This window comes from Etheostoma cragini, chromosome 1, assembly GCF_013103735.1.
Source record: "Etheostoma cragini isolate CJK2018 chromosome 1, CSU_Ecrag_1.0, whole genome shotgun sequence".
In the NCBI taxonomy this organism is placed as follows: Eukaryota; Metazoa; Chordata; class Actinopteri; order Perciformes; family Percidae; genus Etheostoma; species Etheostoma cragini.
The window spans coordinates 30666234-30683662 of NC_048407.1; the positions used below are offsets into that span (position 1 = coordinate 30666234).

Genomic DNA, 17429 nt, shown 5'->3' on the forward strand with positions numbered 1-17429 from the left:
CCTATCAAGCCTGAGGGGAGCTGAATATCCAGGTGATTGTTCTCTGTAGGATCATCACAACAGGAAACCCCTTTCACACTGTTGGACTGCCTTCACATTGTCATTTGATACAGTGGTTTTATTAAAAAAAATATTTATTGTAGCCACGTTAAGAAATCACTTCTTTTTTTTACAATTCTTTCTGAGGAGGACTTGGATGACTGCACAGAATGTCATGGCAATCCCTCTAATAGTTGTTGAAATGTTGCAGACCAAAGTGGTGGGCCAACCAACAAGCCAACATTAGCATGGCTAAATTAGAAACATGGCTAAAATAAATTCAAATGCAACTCCAAAATAAACTATAAGAAAAGCAAAAAATGCTTTCCCTCTTCTGATTGTAAGTAATGGGTTCTGGGCAGTTGGAGAATGTGTAAAGCTAAAAATAGCAGCTTAACAAATGAATAAGTAGCTGCTCCCGTGACTCAGTTCTAAAGATTATCCATTCTACTTCAGTCATTACAAAGGAAAGACTTCTGAATCTAAAAGCCATAGATAATGTTTATATGTTCTTGGTCACCTGCTCGCTGCCCAGCGTCCCCATCCCTATTCCCTGCACTCTGCTTCCAAACAGGGGGCTGCTGGTCTCGCTGTCCACGCCTCCTAGCCCTCCGTCAGGGGACTCCAGCACCGTGCCCACATGGTTCATGGTGGCGTGGGGGTTGGAGATAACAGTGGAGTTCTTCATGTTTTCAGTCGTGGTGATGGGAGCCTGTTTACTGGGCTTCCCACCAAACAACCTGGTGGGAAATCAGAGAAGGGAGGAAGGTTGAGAACTGGGACTAAAGTAATCGCAGGACTGAAGCAAAGAACGTCATATGATATTCTTTTTATTGTTGTGAATTTTAACAAATCACACAATTAACAGAATGTAAAGATGAAAAATATTTGAATTTCTATAGAGCAAAATATGCAAATTCTGTCCTCTGACCTTAACAGAGAGATTTGATATAACGTTTTTGGCAATCTATAAACTACATGTCTTCTAATGCATGTTGTAGATAATTACATATTTTAACTTGATTATTACACGTAGCTTTTTACTAACAAAGTTTTCAGGTTTTGCAGTAGCTTTAAGCTACCTTTTTTTGTGTATGAATGTAAATTTAAAGTGTATGCTGTTGCAAGCAGAAAGGTCATGTGGGTTTAAAAAACAATTAGGAATCATCCTCTAGAGATTGTGAATATTAACTGCTAATTAAACAAAACATCCATGTAAATTTTCATGGCTTTTCTCGATCAAATAAGCGTTGAAGCAGGCTGGCTGAGTTTGCCATCCTTAAGGTCCCACCGCTAACAGGACATAAACACCAGTTATTATTATTATTATTCTTTATTTTGAAGCCAGGAAATGTTGAGTCAGTGCTCAGCACGATTCAAGGCCAATGTGTACACACACACATACACACACAGAGAGAGAGAGAGAGAAAGGGAGAACTCTCTCCTGGTTCTGCTAATCCTGGGTTAGAGTTAAATGGCAGGCTATGATGACTGGAGCCGGGGTGGGCGATAATGGCAGCACACAGTGTCTTTGAAGTGTTATCACTCCCTCACATTTATGAGGGCAGAGCGCTGAGGTAAGACTCAGCTCCCATTACCCAGCACCACACCCTCCCTCCCTCCTCCACCCTCCCCCCTGTACCACCAAGGCTTGGCAGCTGATCAGCCCATCTCAAAGCCTGCTTTTCACAATGGCCTGATTTAAACTTACTGTGTGTGTGTGTGTGTGTGTGTGTGTGTGTGTGTGTGTGTGTGTGTGTGTGTGTGTGAGTGTGTTGTATGTTGGTAAAGTCAAGCCCATACAAGAAGGCCCCACTTAGTATGGCTCATCAGCTAGCCGTCACTATGTCTACAGGACAGTACAAATTATGTTTTGTAAGTTGAGGTACTTAAGTCAATTATCTTAAGAGTGTGTGTGCTCACCTGCGCAGTGTCGGTGAAGAAACCGGCTGTCTTCCAGTCAGAGGAACAGTCGCTGCTCCTCCACTCTGCATCACGACTCCGTTCCTGAGAAGGTCGATGTCAGAGACCCCCTTCTCCCGATCCGTCTGATTGGCCAACAGGCCTCCTGAGCCGTTGGCCTTGGAGACGCTGATTGAGTTTTTCCCGTGAGTTGTGACGGAGAGCACGGCGGCCTCGATGCTGCTGGTGGAGGAGCGGTTTCCGTTGCGGGCGGCTGCTCCCGAGCGGCTGGGTCTTGGCAGGCTGCGGTACTGCAGGGTGGAGCGGGCGCTCATGGGGAGGAAGCCGTCATCGTGGTGACCCAGCATCGACCCGCCATCCTGCCCACTGGCCTTTAACCCTCCTGCAAGCGATCGTGCCCCAGACTTGGGCATCTTGCCCAGGGTGGCTGAGCCACTTGTTATGGTGGCGCCGCTGGCAGTAACAATGGTTACCATCCCATGGCCCTGCTTCTTGAAGCCGAAGGTGCTGGTTGGGGTGCGCGAGGTGTGTGAGCTGAGTGTATGTGTCTGGGAGTGGGGGTCTGAAACGGTGTGTGTGAGGGCGTTTGACGTGGACGTGCGACTGGAGGGGATCGATTGTTTCTTTGCCTCATCGCTGCTGCTTCGTCCTGCGTCTGAGGGCGAGCGGTGAAGGCCGTTAGGTCGAGGAGAAAGACGACCCTTTTCTGACACTTTGACGTCATCTGTCTTGCCTGCAGGACACAAAAACAAGACATCAGTGGGGTGTGACAGTGCTACTGTTACATGATTTTACACTCAAATTATTTTCACTATAATTTCATCTACAGGCAACACAATGACATAATTTATGACAATTTTGATCATGCATGTTATACACATTTGTAATAAAACGTCTTAGAGCAAAAATGCCATCAGATACGGGAACCTGGGACAAAATTGTGATCCAATGTCAGTTTAGGGGTTCTTTAATTTGAAAAAGTTTGGCAACCACTGCACTAAATAAACAAATAGCATTTTAATTTTAGAGGTGAGGAAGAATGATGAGTAGAATACAGGTGTATCAGATAGGATTAAGTGAAGTAAATAGGAAAACTTGTATTTATTTTTTGATATATTTAAACATTCCTATTGGCAGTGGATGACTGTTACCTGAACTGTGGGTCTTGAGGCCACTGGAGCTCATGGAGACTGTGCTATTGGTGCTTTTAGTCCGAGGGGATGTGACCCCCACCTGAGTGCTCATGCCCCTCCTCCAAGAGCCCGTGTGGGACACAGAGGGGGTCTTCCTCCCCGAGCCACCCTTGTCGGACTCATCAGAGACATCAGAGGGGTTCCGGCGGCTCCACTTGGAGCCTGTCTCCATCCTGCTGACCCCGCAGTCTGACCCGCTGTCCGGCCTCTTCACCTCGTCGCCTGACCAGGCCTGGTGCACCGCTGTTGAGGCCGAGTGCTTCTCTGCATCCGTCACAGGCTGGGAACACACACACACACACACACACACACACACACACACACACCAAGTAGGTCAGATTTATTACTGCTGAAGAAAGCGTCTTTTATGAGACATTGCCAAGTGCCTCCAAAAAGCACTCCATTTTATGACCACAGCCATCACGCTGTGTAATCCTGCCAGCATCCACATTACCAACACCTGAGCAGTTAGTCAGGAAGCTCATTAACCACATCAGGGCTGGAGCAGAAAGAGTTCTCCTCCTTATTTGAAGCATTTTTTGCTGATTTAGCTTTGGCAGACAGCTCATGTTTTTGCAAGAGAGACTTGAACTTAAGGTCAAGTTATGAGTCTTGATAAGCAAATTGCAAGTCAAGAACAGTCAAGAGTCTTTCGAAATGTGAGGACATTTAAATATTTTCCTCCAAAGTGGCATTATTAGTGTGTTTTACACTAGGTAGCTAAGATCAGTGCTTGTAGCAGCTTGCCTGCTGCTGTTTACACTTGGTCCTGGACTTTACCAGGTTACAGTTTGAGGTGATTTGAATTTTGAGACTAGAAAATGTTTGCTTAAATGTCTTGAATCAAGTCTTGAGTGAGTCAAATCTCACGTAAGTCCACTTGAGACTGTGGCTCCTGTGATGACTCTTCTTTATACATGTGGAAATACTTCCTGATCAGCCAGAGCTTAACAAGTTAATTTGTCTTTTTTTTTAACTTAAAGCATACTTACTGAAAGTTGGTGCTGAACTTAAAATTTCTATTAACTTTTGTGAGGATTAAAGTATAACTTAGCTAGCTCACCAGTATCGTTATTTTTCTAACAGTACATTACAGCTGTTTGAGGGATGATGGCTGCTTTTAAGTTGATTCTGCAGTTGCCAAGGCAACACTGCAAACATGCAGCAAGCTGCTCTACTCACGGTATTTGAAACAGACTTAATCCACCTGCACTGTGTCATGCTTCTGTAGTGACAGAAAGGCTACTTTGTTTTTGTTTCTTCAGCCCCTCGATCTCATCATGGCGACTGGCTCCATATCAGCCACAATAACGTGAGTCACGTGACAATATTTTCGTCTCAGCGATCACTTTTCTGAAGCGTAGTGGCTCTTAATCGGTGTTTAATGATTTGAGGCCAGAGTCAACATCAGCTTTTGTGAGTTCACAGCTGTAGTCTCACATTCTTCTCTGAATGCAGAGGAATGCTGGGACAGACAGGGAAATGAGGCTGAGAGGAAAGATACGGTTGCTTCAGTTCACCACTATATGCTACTAGTTTATATTCCTTCAAAACCAGTTCACAATGCAATATGACATTTGACAAATTAACATTTGTACATTTACCATTGAATTCACAGAATTAATGTGAAATGAACTGCTGTTCCGGATAACTCATGCTGCTTTGAAAATATCACCTACGATCTCTTCTCCTGAACAGTATAAACAAGGGCCCACTCAAAGCCACTAAAATACATCCTAAATAAAGTCAATGAAATAGTGATTATTTGCTAGTAGAAACCTACAGTTGTTCATGTAGGCATCAAATAACCAGCATAGTGTGACATATTGCAGCGCTGATCCCAAGTATTCAACTTGGAACAAATAAACACAAAATAATAATGAAACAAAATGCATCCTTATCTTTATCTTCTTCTAAATTAGAAAAAAAAGACCATCAATATCTTCAACTGTTATGATGGAGGTTATTGATGTTATTGCAGACAGATGAGAGGACAACCACTGGCACAACTACAGTTTGATGGAATTTATTAAAAAACACAGTATTGAATACACGTATTCAACCCAAATCCTTTCCAATCAGCTTTCAACAACGTCACTCATACCCTGCTGTTTAGGTAAATGACTACCGGAGTGTTTTGTACATCACCCTTTTCTAATAAAATATTTTACAGGTTTAATCCGAGTTAATGACTGGAACTTACTATCCACACCTGTGGCAAATTTGGATGTGTGTGTGTGTAAGCGTGTGTGGTCTTACCTGTGTGTTGAGGCCTTTGCGCTGTGCAGCAGGCGTGTTGACGTAGGAGGAGATGGAGGAGCTGGTGTTGATGTCATCTGTGTCGATGTTGTCGCTAATGCCACTGCTCACAGAGCTGCTGTCATCCCAGCTAGACACAGAGAGAGAGAGAGGTTAACTTTAGTACTCTTTAAACAATGCATCTTTCAGGGTGGAGAGAATGGGGGGTCCACTTTGTAGACAACAGCTCTTTGGGAACATGTTTCATTCCTTTCTAAATAGACAAATTCACTAAGCAGACGGTCGGCAGAGACACAGCGGTTTTTTATATTGTGAACTGCTTTGCATCAGTCAGAAGAAAAGAGATGGAAAACTTATTCTATTAACTAATCTGCCAAACGGAATTAAAATTGGATAGAAAAAAAAGATGGTAAGAGCTTCTCTGACTGCCTGGTGATTCTTTTACCTTTATTTTTCCATCTGAACTAACTTCAGCTTGGGTACACACACACACACACACACACACACACACACTCTCACACACACACACACACACACACACTGAATGGGGCTGTCTATCATTTGAACAAAGGCTTGCTGGTGGGGTGACATCACGGCGTGTGTTTTTGTGTGAAAGTGTGTGTGTTTGTGTGTCTGAGTTGATCAAACAGACCCATCTGAACAGAGCAAACACGCCGGGAGGTAATGCAGGATATCTGTAAATATGTGTGTGTCTGTGTGTATTCACTAGAAGTCTGTGGGGGACAGGAAGCCCTGCCAGTTGGCAAACATTACTCTGAAAGGACCAGAGGGAGGCGGATGGTCATGGCCAGTGCCGGGTTGGCTGCACCACACACACACACACACACACACACACACACACACACACACACACACACACACACACACACAGTGGTGTTGTCAAACTGTCTGTATTTTCACAGTGGTAAGGGGTCCGTTCACTTAAGACTATCAATACATAAAAACCTGTCAACAAAGTCTTTGTATGACAGCACTGAAACTGTCACACACATCGCTTCCGAAAAAGAAAGAAGCACATTCTCACATTTGAGCAGCTGGAAACAGATAACCTTTGCTTGATAAATTACTTTACAATTGTTGATTCAACTCACCAACTTAATGTGTCAACACTATAATCACCATATTACCAGCGGGTCTGCATACAGTTTAAAATTCTTTGTTACTAGTGCCAATACGATAACCTGCTTTATTCGATACTGATACCAAACAATAGTTTGAGCAATATGAACATTTTAAATATTGTGGTAACACAAGCAGCCAAATAAGAACCCTAGTTAAATTAAATAAAGTCCAAAATCAATTAGGTTTCCAGAAAAATGAGGAAATATCTCAGAGTGAGGCAAAGCATCTGTCCAAGCATTCAAAGCCAACTTGTAATAGTTGATGACACAGAAACATCATGCTAAGTACAAAAAAACCAAAAGCACGGAAGTTAAGCACCCAGCACATCATATACGCTCCCATTTATCATTCATCTGTCAAGTCGGATTTTCAGACAAGCAAGACAACAAGTAAATACAGTGTTCAGCTGCCAACTTGGAAGTCCTGATTGTTTCCCACCAGCAGAATATGAACACATCATAATTACAGCTTTTATACACTAAACAAAAACAAAGATTGGTGAATGGCTCAAATCCCAGAATTCAGACTCACCACTAAAATCTAATCAGCTGGCCCTTTTGCAGATTTTAAGCCAAACCAATTTGCTGTGTTTTAAGCAACCTTGCTAACAACCTGACACACAGGGGAAACACAACTTCCTTCGGAATTTACCAGCAGCAGAGCAGAGATACTATGTTTCAGAGTTGAAGCATCCGTGAATACGTGAGCTGAGACGTGCTGATTGATTTAGAGTGACCACAACCGTCTCAGCTCGTCCAAACAGCCACAGGGGAGAGTCCCACAGACAAACACACTCACAAGCGCATACACATACATGGAAAATAAAGATGGACAGCCATGAAGAAGCATATACATTCATACATAAAACCATAAAGATTCCTGAACACAGACTGAACCAAAGACATCACATCAGGGACAAGTTTCCTTGTTACACTTGTGCATGCGTGCGTACGCGCGCGCACACACACACACACACACACACACACACACACACACCTACCTGGTTAGGGTGCCTGGGTTGCCGTGGGAACCGGGGCGCTGCGGGAAAATACCAAGCTGGACAGAAAGCTTCATGACTTCATGCCGCTGAGAGAGTTCACAGAACCAAATGTCTCTCCTACACCCTCTGTATCTCTCTCTCTCCCTCCCTCTCGCACACACACTGAGCTTTCTCAATGTCTCTCGCCCTGGCAGTGTTACTAGATGCAGCTCTTTTGTCGCACGTTGCACCGACGGTTCATCCCTGGGGCACTGTCTGCCTCTCTCTGGTCTAACAGAGAGAGAAACTGGGGGGGAGGAACTGCCCTGCTGCTGGTAACATGAGCCTCCCCCGGGACTGTTAACCACTTCACTGCTGCAGCCACACCACTAATAGAGCACACGCAAACACACCCCGAGCTCTAAATAAGCCACTTCAGTCTAACAAGAATCAAATGGCAACACAAGTCAAAGCCACATGATCACAGACAAACTCCCTAAAACTGAAGGACAATCCTTGTCCCAATGTTGCTGTCCTGTGTGTTTCCCAGCTCTGGTTTGTGTGTATGTGTGTCTGTGTGTGCAAGACTGCAATTTCCCAGACAGATCCACCCTGACTAACTGACAAGCCAGTGCTAATTAGAGATCAGGGCAAGCGGCTTGGCCCAACCCACAGCCTTCTGCTGGCAAAGCAACCTGACAGTTAAGCACTGACGAGCCCTTTACGGCCAATCACAGGAGACGGTAACTGCTGGCTGCCCGCAGGAGGAAGCGGTGCCAAGCATTGGCCGACAAGGCTGACAACTAATAGATCATCACACTGAGGGAATGAGGTGAAATGCTCTTTCTTTTAAGGGTTGGTTTACCCAAATCACAAAATTAACTCATGTTCTATTACAGTATCAAGCCATTTAGACCATTCTGCAGAGCATTCAAATTTGTGCCTCTGAATTAATACAATGGGGGTGAATTAGTTTCTGGGGCTTTTTAGATTTTGGGGGACCTGACCCTTTAAATCAGCTGGAGTGTGCATTTAAGACATTGTGTGCAAGCACAAACTTCATTCTCTCACTCACTAAAGAGGCTTAAAGGCTTGTAAACCAGTCAGAGAGGACAGTAGTGGACAAGGAAAAGTGACCCAAATCAAGACATTCCAGGGAGCAACCTCGCCTTTCGCCGCATCCCTTTAGAAAGCTTTTCTGTTTTCCAAAAAGGGTCAGAGTTCAGAGTTCAAACCTCCAAAGAGAAGAGCAACGTGGGGGAGGCAAGGGGACCAATGGAAAGAAAAAGAGCTACCATGTGGGTCGGCCAATAGGAGTGTCTGGAAGTGTCCTGAGAAAAAAGCTGTGGTTATGTTTGTTTAACTTTTCTTGTGTGCGTCCCTTGGGACTGTGGCCAGTCGATGGTTTGGTTGGCCCGGCAGTCCTGTAACCCCCCTCCTGAAAAACCCATCCAACGCTGGCACATGCACACAGGATCTGTGCCGCAGAAACATACACACAGACATGCAGCCACAACAGAGTTGGGAAGCAGAAGTAAGGGGATTTCCTGTGTTTGAGGGGTGACTACTGGTCCTCATACTGGAGCTGGATCATATAACCCCAAATCTCTGTCTCTGTCCACACAGACAGACAGAGTGGGGCAGGAAGAGGGGAGGATTTTGACTGTCTCTCTGACTTAACAGCCCTAAGGGTTGGGGGAGGGGGGGGGGCAAAGATGAAAGTTGAGATCCGGTGTTGTCGCTTTATCCCAAACATATCAGCACCATCAGAGACATGCAAAACACTTTATTCTTATCAGTAAATGTGGTTTGCAAAATGTCACAACATGAAAACAGCTTGGCTAGGCCATAACACAACATCAACATTTATCAATTTTCAGTGGAATCATATCCTGATGATCTGAGCTTTGTATAGTTTGAAATGTTCTGATACAATACCGGATTTTCGGTATTGATATAAAAAATACTTAATGCCTACCATGATGGAATTAATGTTTCTCTGCTATTGTTCATTTTAACAAAAGCCGCCAAACTTCTTAAACTCAAATGTTGACTAAACACAAGCAGCAGTCTAAGAAATTTTCCTCCATACATTCTTCCATCCTCCTTAAATTGACAAAGTTTTGAAATAAACCAAGGCATATCTGATCAAACAGCATGTGAATCTAAACAGATATGCAATGCCAACTTTTGATACGTCATAAGTATTAAGGATTTATATCCAGTCCAAGTCATGGTATAATCATATTGTGTTGTTAAAAAAAAATGATTGAAAGAAAATTGTATAAAAATGAAGAACAACAATTCAAAAATTCTACAAAATGCAATCACCTAAATAACAGATACAGAGAGAAATGCTCAGTGTTAAAACAGAATGCTACGTGTTCAGACTGGCATAGCATTCATATGGAACTTAGGCAATGTATAGCAACAAAACAGAAAACCAAGGCAGCAAAATAACGCTAGCATTTCTCACATCAGCATCTGTACTCGTAGCTGCTCTTTGCCTTTGGGGTTCAAGACTAATTATTTCAGTGTTTTAAGTGAATTAATACATGCAGGCTCTTGTGTGGTTTTGGTTCTGAAGCATGCTATGATCACAGGTGATCTTAGTGGATGGATTTAATAATATGTTGAAGTGTTAACAACAAAACGGGAAAATGTACCAAATCTACACTTGAGAAGCAGAAAATTATTTAAGCCAAAAATCACTAAAACGTGACTACATTTATGGTTCAAGGTTCAGCTCAACTGTACCTGTTTTTATGATTTCATCAAAAGCCGTTAGTAACAAACGGGTATACAAAGTGTGAGGGCGAAGGAGACAGTGAAGGGGCCGCTAGGACGGGACCCAACACATTCCAGGCCGGAGCCCAGAAAATGACACAGCTGTCCCTGCAGGGACGAGAAATGACAGGACTGGACAACGCACTCAGGAATGTGTCTCCCTCTCTCTCGTGTCTGGTCTTATTGTCTCCTATCTCTGGAAAAAACTTTGCTATCAGCAAAAACTGAAAGAACACTGAAAGAATTTATCAAAGCGTTTAGATCCATCTGGCTGCCTGTCTTTCACACAGATTTACTCTGACTTGTCTCTTTCTCTCTGTGTTTGATGTGTAAACAAACCCACTCCCTTAGATTCAACCAGCTGAGCCGGATCCACAGTACAAACTCATCACACGTGCGACACGCATCACCAAACAACGAAAAGCTAAATTTAAAATACTAACGTGGAATTTCTCACATGTGTGCAGACACACTACTTAAAGGCACGGCACATAGAAACTAGGCCATTGTCGCCTCAGTGCTAGAATGAAACACAAGGCTGTAATGTGTGTGGTCTACCACATGGGGTAATGGGATCTCGGGGGCACTAAAAGAAATAGTGCAGCTGAAACATAAAGGCAAACTTTGGCCAGAAACTGCCTTATTTTATGCTTAACTGGTTTGAAACAAGCTTTATAAGTTCCTCCAGATAACATATGATGATCCACTTTGAGGAAATCAAACATTTCCAGGAGTTTCCTCTCTTTAAGTTGAGCCACTTTGGTTTTTTCCCTTTTGTTCTTTGGTCTATTTTCCACAGATGCCTTCAGTTGCTACTCCATCTGAATTCAATTTCTTTGTGCAAAATGTTGATGTTAAACTGCACAATTTTAAGTATGGAAACAAAAACACTTAATAATAATTTCCAGTTCCTAACAGAAAATGTGGATTGGTTACTAACAGTCCGAACAGTTATTAAGTTCAACATTAATTAGCTAATACAGAATATGTATATGATAATGTTAGATAGTACTAAGAGTATTCATTCCAAAAATAAAGCTTCTTTAGTTGAAATAAAATGGTAAAGCAGTGACTTAAGGGTTAAAATTGAGAAAATTCAAATGATACCTTTTGGGGTTTACAGGACAACATTTTACCAATATGTTGGTCTGTAGCCTGTTAAATTTCAAGAGCCCATGACATTATATCTTTCTCGCATGCAGACTTTTGTCCCTGAGCCTTTCCTGCAGCTGAAACGTGGATGATCAACTTTATCCAGTGACTTTAAAGCTGCAACCTGCACGAACCTGCTGACTCCCCAACTTCCCACTCGCACCTAACCTCACGGAAAATATTAATCAGGTGAGGTATGGAGGATTATTACTTACCCTGTGCTGCTGAGAGCTCCACAAACCACTCCCTGTAGATTAATTGAAGTCCAACATTATCTGCTCCTTTGCTCTACTTTCTCCATCTACTGTTTCCCCTTGGTGGCCTGGGTTAGATTCCAGAGTGGACGAGAAAAGTGGGACCAAGCCACTGCCCTTCAAAAACTGCTTTCTCTGTGGCTAACTCACTTGGCTGAGGCTCATATACTTTGCAATCAAGACGTCCTGGTTCTAAATCCTAGCCTCAAACGTTGTTGTATAGCATATATTTTTCTCTCTGTGGGTCATTACCACATCTCACTGCGTTCAGCTGAATAATACAGCAAATAGATAAGACAAAAACAGGATAACACAAACCAGCTAAAACAAATAGCATGACAGAATAGCAAGTACAAAGATCAAGAGAGAGCTGTGGATGTTAGAGCAGCAATGTTGGGCATAAAAAGACAATGTGTGGAAGCAAAACCCTTATTTACCTGAGGGAGAGCCCCACCCACGTCTCTGTGTGTGTGTATGTGTGTCTCTGTGTGTTTGTGTGTTTTTTTCCTAGGGCGAGGCAGGTGTGCTTGTTAAAAAAACCAGAGGAGGGGAAGATGGTCTGCTAAAACAGTATGCATGGCAACGGAAACATAATTTCTCTTAGGATTCTGTCTGTTTCTCTCTGCTCATAACAAGTGTACTTCCCATTGATTCTTTCTCCTTTTCCAATCAAGATGGTCAATCCTAATTAATCTTCTCCCACAGCTATGGGGGAAGACAATGTCTTCTATATGTGGTTACACATATATATTTGCCTATTAAAACTGTTGCTTTTTCTCATAAAAACAAAATCCCCCCATGCCATTACATTATTCCAATCTTGGTCCAACACAAATCAACTTGTTTTAAATATGTTCTGTGCTGTAAAATAAAACTATGTGGCATTACATTCTCAGGATTGTACATCCTTTTCATTTGATACAGTGTCTCTGAAAAAGATTGCTACCTTTCAGTTATCCCAGTTTTTTGGGAGGGGGATGTTTTTCCTTATCCAAATCTAGGCTTGAAATGACACAAGGCAACATTGTATTCTGTATTGATAAAATTGACTTGACTGACCATAGAAAGCTTGTTTGCTCAGTTTCTAATGAGCCAATATGTTAAAACAGTTCATTCAAAAGACTTATTTTAACTTATCAACTCATGTCACATAACTGTCTGTCTGACAGAGGACAGCTGAACACAAATTTGATGGTGCAACCTACTTCAGCTTTTTCTATTTTGGACTTTCCGGCTTGCCGTTCTGTCAAAGGCCAGCAGTGTCAAAACGTCTTGCTATTGGCCAAAGGTGCAAAACTGCAAGACTGTCTCTTTTACAGCTGACCTTACATCTTGAATCAAACTGCTACAGATTGTGGGTCAGACTGCGCCAGTGTGCCGCTTCATCACCCCTCCCGCTCCCCCATCCCCATCAGAGTGTGTGTGTGTGTGTGTGTGTGTGTGTGTGTGTGTGTGTGTGTGTGTGTGTGTGTGTGTGTGTAGAAGATAAGGGGATAGCAGACAAAGGAAAGGTGCGGCTACATATCTAAAACCACATTTAACACATTCTCTCGATGAATGTGAGCTAGATTTACAGTGTGACAAAAATATTTTCCTGATTCACAGATCTTGTTGCGTTACAGTGCATCCGTTTAATCAGAGACAGCCCATTTTTAGCTGCAGTAAGAGAGAAGCTAAGTTTCTTACTTCCTTCTTTAATCTGTGAACATGCCTTTCTAAAGATTAATATTTTGGGCATGTTAGGCCTTTATTTCCACAGGACAGCTGAAAACAGCAAAAGGCCGCGGGTTCCACTCCGCTGCAAAGAGGAGTAAATCTCAACATGCCTGCTCTACCAACTGAGCTAACCCGGCCTCGAACACGCCTTTCTGATGCTCATCCATTACAAGAAAAACGGGATCCCATTTCCTGGCTTGCAGGGTTCACCGTTGTTATCATGGTCTGTTATCATCATGGCAGCCAGCATGCAAAGTAAACTGACATCTACCGGCCTTAAAACACAGAAGTAAGCACAACATGGGCAGCTCCTAGGCAAGTCCATATATAGGGTAAATTGGCATGGCAAGCTGATAAGCAGTGTCAAGCAGTTTGACTTCATGACACGTCAAAATGTTTTCACTAAACAACAACAATGTATCCAAACCTTGAGATAATTAATAGTTTATAATTATTTCAAAGTTCTTATCTTATGTGCATACAGGACAACACTCCTGAAACGACTCCTGAATTGCATAATTTTTGCAAAAAATGTTTTTCTTTCAATCATAATGGAAAATAGAGGAAAATCATGCAAGTGCACTTTCTGACAACCAAAGATGGTTTAGGTTTGACTTTTGCCCTTGTTCCACTGGTCTTGGTAACCCAACACTGACTCGCCCTGCTCCCCTTTGCCATCATTATCCAAACACTTGTGGAAAGTGGAGCCGAGGCCTAACACCAGACTGGGACCCAAACGCTGCAGGGTTAATGTTGAAGAGAAGTCCTGAAACAGCAGCTGCAATCAGCACTGACAGGTTAATGTTGTCTCCAAGTTGGTCAGGACTGGGTACAACATCTGGATGGCGGTTTGGGGGGGCAGGGGACAGGGTCAAAGTGTAGATCAAACTGTGTTCCTGTGTGTCTGATTATCATACAAATAGACTCCTGGTTCTTTGGGGAGCAAGATCGCTGGCTCATGAAACGACAGGAACAGAGGGAGGAGAGTGATTATTTTTACTGTTAGAGCCTGGAGGCAAACCACAACATTCACTCTGGATACCAGGGGAACAGGTGGAGGTGGGGTTACAGAGAGACAGGCTGGTAGAGGGTGAGACAGGTGGAGGGCCAGGTGTTGTTGGTAGCTAAGGAGAAGAACATCTCTCCTTGGAGGCCAACATGGAAGCTGCTCAAGTCCAGACTGGGGAGGCAACATATTGGGGCTTGGGGCATGTACCTGTTACTGTGTGTGTGTGTGTTACTGTGTGTGTGTGTGTGTGTGTAAAACAACTTGTTTCTCTTCTATTGCAGGTGGGATTAAAACCTTCGTGGGAGGAACTGGAAATCATCACAGCGATTCCACATAATGGGGGCAGACAAAATAATCTTAACATGTATCATAACAATAACATTATCTATGAAAGTCAAAGGTCAGAACTTTAACTTTGAAATAACTAACATTGTTCCTCTACAGTTAGCCTACACATTAGTTATGTTAATAACTATGGCTGTAAAAAATGACTTTGGAATTCGAGTAATTTGCAGGGGGAAAAAAATCGATTTAAAATATCTACCTAGAGACTTGGCTTTATAATTGGACTAAAATACCAATAAGAAATGAAAATTCTGGAAGGACGGTTTAAGCAATAGATCTATAAGTTTGAGTTTATCAGCTGCCAAAAGACTGCACAATAGCTCAATAGTGGGCGACGGTGTTTTACAATTCTGGAAAGTTATCACAGTGGAATTACACAACTCACATCACAAAGTAATCTACCAGGAATGTAGTGCTTGCATGTAGTTGATTTGCCAATGCAGAGAGTTGCCGGATGACCAGTTTCCGGTAGCTTTTTTTGCCAGAGGATAATTGAACTAAATAAGGAGGCTGGGTTTTATATGCAGTGCTAATGGACTTAAAAGACTAGTGTTGCATGGCTTAGTACCACAAAGGCAAGGCATGGCTAGTTTACTTAGGTTTATTTGCCTTCAAAACACCAAGGCAATTTAAAGGACTTTACAAAAAGCTTTAAATCTACAATTAAAAACTAACAAGAAGGACAATTAAAGGTCCGGAGTGACTGACAGTTGTGTTTTAACAGGCCCCTGCTGATGGAAGGTGTATCTGTCAGTGGAACAATACTGTTAATACTGTAAGAAGCATGTCTCTCTTTGGCCTTTTCTGTGTTGTCAAGTATGTTTCATGACATTAAGTAATTCTGCTGTTTTCACTTGAATTTGTTGTACCGACTTCTCAGGTACAACAAATGAATGAATTGGAGCTTTATTGCGTGTCTCATGTTGATTTAAAACCTCCCGTGTCAAGCAGCTTGTTGTCAGACCTCTTGATAAAGATTGGCATCAGCCTTTACCCAACATGACCCAACTTTGTAACAGTGCTACTTGCATTCACAGGGTTAGGTCTATCACCTTGAGGTTGCATGTTCATTTTTCACATCGTTAGTGCTACACGTTGGCCAAACCAAATATACTGTTTACTAAGGGTGTAACAATGCATTGATCTGGATTAATTAATATCACTTCAGTCCTCAATGATCAAATATTATCAATACAAAGTCAAAATATTGATACATATTGTCATATTAAACATTTTGAAATTCACATTTTATTTCTATTCTTTTTTATTAAAAATAGTACATGTAGTTCATTTTTAATTTAAATGTCTGAAAGAGCTTAGTAATGAAATTGTCCACTCATATTTTAGTTAGCTTTTTGTAAGTATATATAAATGTAACTTGGTATTGGTCTCATGCCCCTGAATTAAATCAAATCCAAATCCTATCGTGGCAGACTTTGAAATATCAGTAAATGTTGTATTATTGTCCTAAGAATCAATATATTGTATTGTGATAAAACTTTGATTTACACCACTACCGTTATATCTACTGTACACTATATATAATAAATTATCTTGCTTGTTTTTCATGCAGCATATTCTTCTTTTCTTCAAACTTCTTCTGAAGAGTCCTGATCTTGACAGTACTGACCGTACCAGAAATAATATGTAGAGAACAGGGAAATAAACCATTCACACAAATGTGTAAAACATTACTAGGATCCTTTATCACCGTGCCGCCTCTTTTTCATGTGAAAGCATCAGTCAGCAGCATAAAACTGAGTAGTTTATGTTGGTGCTCTCTTCTTTGTCACATTCTCATTTGGAAAAAAGAAATGATATCTTCAATGCTTCAGCAAGAAAGGAGGGGTGGGGGTTGTCTCTTTAACACTCACCGCTACAGTGGTTTCACACCACAGAGACATCTCCTTTGTCTGCTTTAACAAAGAGAATTCAAATCTGAAGACAGGCGGTTATAGATTGCTTCCTCTTTCTCCTGCTGCAGAGATAAATGACAGGGATAAGCATGCTCACACACATTCACACGTACACAGAGCTCCTAGTCTCTATTGTTTCTGCTAACTACTCTGCCTCACAGGGCCTGTTGTCCCATGAGTCAGTGTGCTCCGCTGCTGGTTTCCACCAACTGCTTTACATGCAACTACATTACAACGGGCTGCAGATTTGCAGCACTGATCAGCGTCGTCTGTCAGTAACTCAGTTGATGAGATGGAAGGGGTGCTCAATTATGGGGGGGGGGATTCACAGTTTTGGTCTATATTGAAATCATGATTATTTAGCATGATTTCTCATTGACTTTTGGAAAGATGTTGCAATTATGTAACTGAAAAAGAGGAAAACAGATAAACTATGCAACTGTGAAAACACCTTGAACTGTGAAATTTCCCTTAATACTTTCCCCATTGAACCGCTCAAAGCTGTGTTTTTATTAGTTGCATCCTTTGTGCTCCTCAGTAGTGCAGGTTGGGTCTGATCTGGAGGGTTTCAGCGTCAAGGCGTAACAGTTTTAGGAACGCTCTTAACTGTGAACCTCGATCCCTTTGAAGCCTCTAACATCCTCGTCCCGGGGTCACAAGGTTTTGCCCCGATGCCACGGAGAAACCCAACACCTTTCTCCCAGCCCCACCAGC

At 42.4% G+C, this 17429-nt stretch overlaps 1 protein-coding gene across 17 annotated transcripts in view; it reads right to left on the reverse strand.

Moving 5' to 3' along the window:
* Window positions 1–17429, reverse strand: part of nav2a (neuron navigator 2a) — a 220982-nt gene that overhangs the window by 28060 nt on the left and 175493 nt on the right. For all 17 annotated transcript variants that reach the window (XM_034885021.1, XM_034891410.1, XM_034880284.1 and 14 more), the window contains 4 exons: window positions 5415–5544; window positions 3114–3435; window positions 1963–2695; window positions 560–779 (listed from right to left, as the gene is read on the reverse strand). In XM_034885021.1, the coding sequence (XP_034740912.1) occupies window positions 560–779; window positions 1963–2695; window positions 3114–3435; window positions 5415–5544 (1405 nt within the window). The remainder of the gene's footprint in view (window positions 1–559; window positions 780–1962; window positions 2696–3113; window positions 3436–5414; window positions 5545–17429) is intronic.